Source organism: Formica exsecta, unplaced genomic scaffold (assembly GCF_003651465.1).
Source record: "Formica exsecta isolate Colony F162 unplaced genomic scaffold, ASM365146v1 scaffold120, whole genome shotgun sequence".
Classification (NCBI taxonomy): domain Eukaryota; kingdom Metazoa; phylum Arthropoda; class Insecta; order Hymenoptera; family Formicidae; genus Formica; species Formica exsecta.
In genome coordinates this window covers 1,798,376-1,807,236 of record NW_021848537.1, presented here as the reverse complement: position 1 = coordinate 1,807,236, position 8,861 = coordinate 1,798,376, and the positions used below count along the sequence as shown (strand labels likewise).

The 8,861-nt window shown below is 36.7% G+C and overlaps 1 protein-coding gene across 1 annotated transcript in view; it reads right to left on the bottom strand.

Moving 5' to 3' along the window:
• Positions 1–8,861, bottom strand: part of LOC115241613 (trehalase-like) — a 19,641-nt gene that overhangs the window by 4,345 nt on the left and 6,435 nt on the right. Inside the window, exons 3-8 of the mRNA XM_029817449.1 lie at positions 7,049–7,350; positions 6,179–6,357; positions 5,781–5,962; positions 4,932–5,178; positions 4,273–4,513; positions 1,857–2,056 (exon numbers count right to left, since the gene is read on the bottom strand). Coding sequence (XP_029673309.1) covers positions 1,857–2,056; positions 4,273–4,513; positions 4,932–5,178; positions 5,781–5,962; positions 6,179–6,357; positions 7,049–7,350 — 1,351 coding nt within the window. The remainder of the gene's footprint in view (positions 1–1,856; positions 2,057–4,272; positions 4,514–4,931; positions 5,179–5,780; positions 5,963–6,178; positions 6,358–7,048; positions 7,351–8,861) is intronic.

Here is an 8,861-nt window from a genome sequence, read left to right as displayed (position 1 = left end):
TTTCCCTTCTCATTTTTCAGGACAAGGCGAACGAAAGAAACCTCGATTGAATCGATCGAATATGTTTGTTCAGCGAGATGGACCGGCTATTTTCTGCCAGAGCTCGTTACTGATACTCCGGTATCAATGCGACGTGATTCGCGTAAAGTTGCCAGGCACGGCTTGCAATTTCATTGTCTCGCTCTCTCTCTACACATTGTTTATAATTATTACAATCAAAATTTGCCCGTTAAAATAGTTTCATCCCCAACATTATATTATTAATATAATGTCTCTTTTTCTTTCTCTCCCTCTCTTTCATGCACACATAAATACATTTATAGCTGTTTCTTACACGAACACAGAAAGAATCGATTTTTATTAATACTGGCAAAAATGTCGAAGACAGCAGCGTCATTTTTTTAGATTAAAAAATTAATTTTTATGTAAACTCTCGAAGAGAGATTTTTTTAATTATTTAGATAGCGTTATTAAAGCGAGAAGTACTCGCAATCGATTTATATCTTCAGATATTATAACATCTCTATATAAAAATCTCTATATAAAAATCTCCATATAAAAATTGTAATTCTCGATAAATCGATAAAATATTAAAATATTATAAGAAAAGTTATATACACTACAAACGTTATAATTGTTCAGGATTTAAAGGTTAAATTCGTGATAATTTAATATAATTGACTTTTTTCGTGTTATTAATAATATATTAGATAATTAACAAAGATTTCAATAAAAAGGTGAACATTTCAATATATATAAACGCGTATGGTCTGAGAAAAGAGACAATTTAAGGGAATAAAAATAAAGAGATCTCTCCCGCTTCTGATATCCCGATACTGGCTATTTTATGTATACTGCCTTCTCAATATGCATGAGCGCACCGACAACATTTTTCTCCTTTATGGGAGAGAGAGAGAATGAAAGGGAGCAAGAGGCGAATAAAATGTACATAACATACTTTCTCTCAATATACCGTGCGTCTAATCGCAACATTGAATCCTCTCCTCTCCGAGGACGAAGGGTGACAAAACAAAACAAGACAGATTAGAACGAGCCGTACACCGGACGTATTTTCCGGAGGCTTTCACAGCCCCCTTTCTCCTTCTCTCTTTTTCCCTTTTCCGTTTCTTTCCACGTCCCAGAATGGATGGAGAATAACGTGGAGCGACAAGAAGAAACAAGGGAGGTCACCCTCGCGTGCACATTAGACGTACAACTATCTCTTCTTATAGTCGAAATTCGAGAATATTTTCCGAAATATAATACATATCTCACTGAGTTTCCATACAAAAAAAAAAACAAAAAAAAATCATGAGAAAATACAGCGACCGCGTCGCTCCCAGAAATGAAAATGTTTGCTCTGATAAAGAGCATTAAATAGGATTGATATGTAGTTACGCTTTTTAATTTCGATATCCGCGAGATGTATTGATATTTGGTTGCCAACAGAAAAATAAAAAAAAAATACACATTACGAAAAAAGAGTGGTAAATTGAAATTAAAATAATATTAAATTAATTACTTTCTTCTGTAAATTCGAGGATAAAATATCGGTTTAACAGATCGCGTGATGAAAAGTGTGCGTTATATTTATATATTTTTATAATCAAACTTTAATCATGTACTCTATTATCATAAAAATTGTCCCCTTCTTGAAAGAAGGATTTCTCGAAAACTAGCTCGAATTATATCGGTATAGAATCTCTATTCCGTGTGTATGTGTGTGTGTGTGTGTAAAACATCTGCCACAACTCGTCAGCAAAAAGTTTTCCCTTAATCTGTTACTTTTTCGGTCAACGGAGCGGAGTTCGCGAATGAATAGGGTCTTGTCAAGTGCAAGAAAGAGATGGACTCACCTTCTCGAACATTTTGCCGTATTCATCGTAACCAATATAATTCGATCTGAGCCATCTGCCGGCCAATGTCTCGGCTAGGTTCATCGCTTCTTTCACCCCGGTTCGATAGAGACCCGCAACTAAAAAGGATTGCAAAGGCGGCCACGCGTTAGGGAAGTCCCATTGTTCCCCGGTGTAGTTTACGGAAGTTGGCGTGCCACCTGTAACGAAAAGCCAATTGTTTCTTATTACTGTTGTTTCCAAGAGAGCTCGATATCGTTTCCTCGATTCAAGACAATCGAACCCGGGAAATTATAGAGAATCGCTATACTAAATCGTTCCCAGTGTAAAGACGTCTTGGTCCTTCGCGACCACGTGATCGTTAAATTTCGATGTTTTTTTTTCTATAATCTAAAGAATATAAACGCATCTCATTTGTAGAATTTCTGGCAATATCTGATGAACGCACGATTAGAAAAGTTTTTATTGGATTAAAACCAGTCGCAGTTTAATCCGCCATGCGTTAGTAATCAAATAAGTGAAAACTAACCCGGAACATCGCGTGTCTAGGATTAAAACACTGATTAAGGAATCATACTAAATTTGTCATTCACAGACAGAGAAAATGAGAGAGAAAATGTTCCAATTTATCAAATTTATTTTTATCTATAGTTCTTGCCAGTCCTTTGATCAATTTGACGTCAATGTTTCCTTAATGAAAATTTAATGTCGACTTGCAATTAATCTCAACGCTACTGCTCCATTCTTCGATAAAATATAATTGATCGCTTCTTTTTATCATTGGAAGTATAATGAAATTTTTATTAAATTAATTTGTAATTAAAAAGATTCTTTCTTATAAAAAATTTTGATAAATGTTCGGATTAACTTACACCTCACGGATCGTTTTCATTTTTATATATATTTTTACATATAAAATTCATGTAGTTGTATGTTAAAAGCTGTTAACGAACTGCGAGAAATTACTTTCCAAACTGTACGATACCAAAGTTTAAAAAAAAAAAAAAAACGCTCTACGTTTTTTGAGGAACTAAAAGTATCACGCACGTTGAAAATAATTCGCGATATTTTAGTTAGTTGTCAATATTGACAAGGAGCCAGATGTCCAATCCGAAGAATAATAACGACATATTTATTCGCGGAAAAATTCTGATAGAACTTTTACGAATCACTGTCGTTGGCAGCCGCATAAATCCGATCGAGAATATTTTCCTAGGATCTGTCCAATTTTTCCGGCTACGAGTCAGTCATTGATAGATCGTGATATTTCACGCGCCAAACATCTGGAGATCTCCCCCTCGTATACGTCTCTCCCCCGGTTACACCATTATCACGAATAATGATGCTTCACTCGCAAACACGGAGACTCGCCAAAACTGTTCTTACAAACGTACTTGGAATTACGTAAAGCCCTTACCTTGCAAGATAGCACATTTCCAAACTCTCTCAAACTGTTTAAATTATTTATCGCGAAAGGCAACATTTGCGTCTACTACTTTATGCAAATTTGACGACGGAACATGTGCTAAATTCTGTCCGGCTGTCAGCACTTTATACTTTATTAAAGACTAACTCATTATCTTGTCGCTTGTGAAATTGTAGCTGGAATCATGTAATAAATATTGTGATTCGCCACTGAATAATTTGACACAATTATTTTTGATGGGTATTACATGCGCGCGACTAAACAGAACTCCAATTTGCTTGAGATAATCCATCTATAGCATTCCTAAAATTCTCGTCGATCCATTCCGTATATTATATTATAGAGCTTTCGTATACATAATCTGGTATTTGAACGTGGTTCAGGATGCCTGTAGTATGTGTAATCTACCTCAGTTTCTCTTTGAAGGGAGTTAATCGGCAAAATTATTGTTTACCCCGATTCCTCGGAATGACTGGCAGAAATGCCGAACAGCTTTGGCGAGTTTGAAAAAAGTAAATGGAAGATAAACGATCTCGTGCACAGGGAACGTATTTCCGGAAAGTTGGATTAACTCGTATACCCGAATATCACACGGCTATACGTTCACCAAGCTTTATCGATCGTCGAACCTTTGGTCTTTCCGACTACGCGCTATTTTTATCCCATTTATTTCGGCCACTTTGGCGCCATTTGTTTATTTCATTTCGGTTACTACGAAAGGGATGAAAAGCGCTTGCAAGGAATAAAATGAACGGTAGACTTGAATGGAACGAGATTCTGGAGGAATCTCGATGCGAATTTTTTAAATCCGCATTTGTTCGGATTTTGCGAACGATAAAGCAAAACGACGGGCAAGAAATCGCGACGAAAAGATTAAATCGACGAATTATAACATTTTGCACGAGAAAGAAAGAATAAACGTATATTTTGCGCGTTAAAAGAAAGATGAATATTTTACTTTTGCAAAAACTACGATCGATGCAAACTTACCAAAATACAAATCGACCTGATTTCTTTTGAGGTAAGAAATAGCCTTCAGGGCATAATAGGTACTCTTATTCTGATTGTAGCTCATTGTGTACAGCGGCGACAAATTCGAGGGATAGAAGGCATTTCTGGATTGTTTATTCCTCGTATCATAATCAAGCCAGATTCCTTCGTCCTCGTTCCATAGGACGTTATCGATAGCAGCTTGATAGTCCAGGGCAATCTTGGCATAACGCCAGACTTTCTGGAATGAGAAAGGGGAGAGGGGAGATTGAAGCGACAACATAGGGTATATGTTACGCGATTGATAACGATGTGAGACCAAGCGTTAATGATATTACGTCAATCTCGCGCGTATCTGACGTAACGGACGAAATTCGATAATACCATTTATAATTGTCGACTTATATATTTCCGCTTTTCTCTTTATACATGATTACAAAGAGAAATGGGGAAAAAGCTAATTTATAACTCTTATGTGTCATAATCAAGAGAAGAATGCGCGCGATATTCTGATATTTCCTTATTTATCAAATAATATTATCGTCGTCGCTTAGCGAGACGACGAAGCAATAAATACGATCATATCGTGCTCTGGATTGATGCTACGCGCGTTTGCGGAGCAATCCAAACGGAAGGATGCAGTTTAGCGAGAGGCTTACCTCCAAGTTGCCCAGGATACCGTGAAAACGAGCAAGCACCCGGGCATTTCGCTGTAATATCGCATTCAAATCGACGGGTATAATATCACTCGTCGAGGCATTAATGAGGCTGAGGTTTGCGTTTCTATCCATTCGTATGCACCATCTGTAGGAGAAGTCCCAGCCGCTCTCAGCCGCGGCTTTCAAATTGTTGTAAAGCCCTCTGTGCTCCCCCTCCGGCAATTGTTGCGCCAATTGGTAATCCTCCCTGTGAGAAGACGTACACGTTCGATTTTACGTTAAAGACCCGTTGTAATTAACGTGAACTAATCTATCTCCTACCTATCTCCCGGTGATCGATGCAACTGTCGTAAAAAAAAATACACTGTAAAAAGTTTTCTAAAAATTCAGACATATTTTTGTCTGAACTTTCGAGAGATTTGTTTTTCTAAAAGTTCAGAAGAGTGTGTTTGAAAATTCAGAGGGTGTGTCTGCAAAAAAACTGCAGATATTTTGTCTAAAGTTTTAGTCAATTTTTTTTACAGTATACTTTTACGGAGAAAAATGATGACAGATCCTCCTCCCGAGCGTCACGTTACACGTTACGTGGACATAATTCAATATGTAGAGGAAAAAATCGCGATTCTGCTTCGCCTCTCGAATTCTCGGAAGAAAATAAAAATTGCACGAATTGATATTTTCCCCGGAAAATTCACGCCGGAAGAGTAAAAATTCACATCCATAAATTTGCCAAATAATAATAATCAGAAAATGAAGAGAACCGGTAGATATAAATTCCTTTGAACATTTTGACAGTTATATCGATCACATCCTGCAACCTGTTTTTTCTATCCGTCGAGAGGGGCTTACTTGTAACTCTCCGGTCGTGGACCGTTGCTGTTTGTCACGTAACGCGCCATCCTGTAAGTCTTACCATCCTTCAATACGTTTACCGTCTTCTCGTTTTGCCAGTATTCGAATTCCTTTTCAAGAATGGCTATATTTTGCTTGAGAAATTCGCGATCCTTGGTAAAGTCGTAATATTTCGCGACCTGGAAGAGAGACCGTCTTTAGCGTTTGAGACAAAAATGAAACTTTGAATTCTTCGAGAAACTGTTTAAAGGAAAAAAGAGACGAAATTTCGCACAAAGAGATTTCGCCATTGGCACGATCTCTGTATGAAAAGCAACTGATTCCAGAGAGAGAGAGAGAGGAGCGGAAAAATGTGCTTTATACTCGAAAGACGTTGAAGATGCCATACTACGTACCATCGGTATCAATAGAGGCGGTTGGCTTCGCGACAAGTAATAAACTCTACCACCGTTCGGAACGAAACCGAATCTCTCCACCATGGAGAGGAAATTCTCGATGATCCCCTTAACGGTGACAGGCATGTCACATAATAAGAGTCCCTCGATTATCCAGTAGCTGTCCCAATAATAAAATTCTGCAGCAAAAGTCCTTTTAATGTGCGCGAACGCTTTCTCTTTTTTCATTTCTTCTTTTTATATTTTTATTATAAACATTTTTCTTAATAAAATCTTTATGATTAAAAAACAAAATTTTTTAAATTTATAGATTATATTTTAGCGATTTTATTATGCAAGAAAAAAAATTTGTTCCTTCATTTATTTCATTTTCACGATTAGTATCTTATCGTCTCTCTGCAATAGTTCTTTGAGCGTCCACTTTTACAAAGAAAAAGAATCAAATAGGTAGAAAGAGAATTCGCGTATAACAAATATCATAAAAATTATTATCGCTTTTTGACTCTTGGCAATGCAAACACATAAAAATGAGCAAACGACTTCTCGTTGACTATTACCAATGTAAACACATAAAAATGTGTAGTCACAAATATGTCAACCTTAACGCCATCGAGGCTCTACGGATATAACTGTTCTCAAAGTTGGCTGATAGTACAGAATTTTTAAGGAATCAAGAATATAAAAGAATACAACCAGACACTTTCAAGATCCGTTAAAATTCGACGGCAACAAAAATTTTTTTAAAGATACGTAAATCAGGATTACCTAAATATTTATTTCGTTTAATTGCAATATTCAACAAGTGGAAAAATCGCTTCAAGCCGCGTTAACTTTAAAGTTAAATTAAATGATAATTTCTCGCGATATTACCTTTGAATCGTCCTCCGGGAACGACAAAAGTGTTATTAACGTAGATCAAGCTGTGTCGTTGCGGGTTGATCACCACGTCGTCTTTTATCTTCCGCGCTAGCGTTTCCCAAATATTATTCAAACGTCTCGCCCACTCGCGAAACTGCGGATCTTGAATGGATTTCAGGATGGCTGGATTCTCCTTCCAATCCGGCAACGTTGAGTTATCTAACTCATCTTGCATGGCAAAGTTCTCGGTGACGAACGTAGCCACCTCAGAGCGATTAGGCGAGTTGTTGGTTGCTTTCATCAAGACATTAAAACTAGGACAAGTTCGAGTCAACTCCGAATTTATTGGATTGTTAAAAGTTCGTTTAATGAATAAAAAAATATCTTGTAATTTTATAATATTTCTACATAAAAAGTAAGATGGGGGAAAAATTTTTTTCTTTTTTTCTTTTTTATATATTATTACCAAGAAGTTTTTTATTTGACAAATACAATATTAAAGCTTATCATCTTCTAAGCTGCTGTTATTATATTAATAAATATAAATTAAATAATTTAAAACATTTTGCGATGTATGATAAAATGATAAAACTTATCATCCATCATTCAAACACGTGTTATCTCGCGCGTAATGGAAAACTCGTGATAATAATTTATATGATAGCAAATTTCTTATAATTCAATGCAAATACGTTTCATTAGTTTTACCCGTTTAATAACAAGAATCTGACCTCTTATTTAATCGATTATTTATCCAGCTGTTATATGACAAGGTTATCTGATTATGCAACACATGTAACACATTTGCAGAAACAAATTTGCTTGCGAATCCAATATAATATCAAGTGGTATAGAGTCTCGGAAAATAATTCCAGTACGCGTACTCACATTCCCGCTCGTTATCGTCGCTATCGTGATCGGAATAAAGTCACGAAGTTCGATCCGAGACCATAATTCCAGCGCGAAAGAAATCCGTAGGGTGAACGAAAGCTAGCGTAACGTATAACGATGTACGCGATGCCGTAAAACGGAAACCATAAATATCTCTACACAGGAAGCGATTTAACGTGGACGCACGGAGTGAGTCGCGTGCGAGGGTAGTCGACAGATTTACTCGCGACACGAATCCATTAAAGAATCCGAACGATCGTCGACGTCATCTTCAGTGACATACGCGCGTGTAAAATTCCACATGACGTTCTACGCGGAGATCGAAATTATTTATAAAACGCAAAATGTTGCGGAAAAGTATAGATAACGATGAATCTTAAGTGGAGAATCTTGTTTGAAATATTATTTTATCGCTATTTTTATTTAAACCTTTAAACAAAGGATAAGATAAAGATTGATTATTCGAGAAATACATCTCTTCAAAACCGACCTCGATGGATGTAAATAAAATCGACGTTCCTGAAGGGAACGGAATCTTGTCGCCTACGTGTAAAAGTATCAATATTGCTCAATTTAATTTTCAATTTGCCTGCAAATACATCGTAATACATCATGCATGTCAGTGAAGTAAAGCTACGCGTATTTGCTCTCAGCTGCTGTGACGCGATTAAGATCCCCTTCATACGGGCGACCACGGAATTTGATTACGTCTCGTATGCGAGGCAAGCCTAAAGCGACACCCTCGCACTCTTCCAATCCAAATGACGTGTTTACGGCCGGAAGATCAACTGTCAAGTGCACGCGAAATTACGGAAACATGAAGAGACTGACTGTGTATCCGCATCTCCGAACAATTCTGTTATTTCATTACAATAATAAATCACTTTGCGATTTTATATATAACTGAAGAAAATTTTATATATATATTATTTTT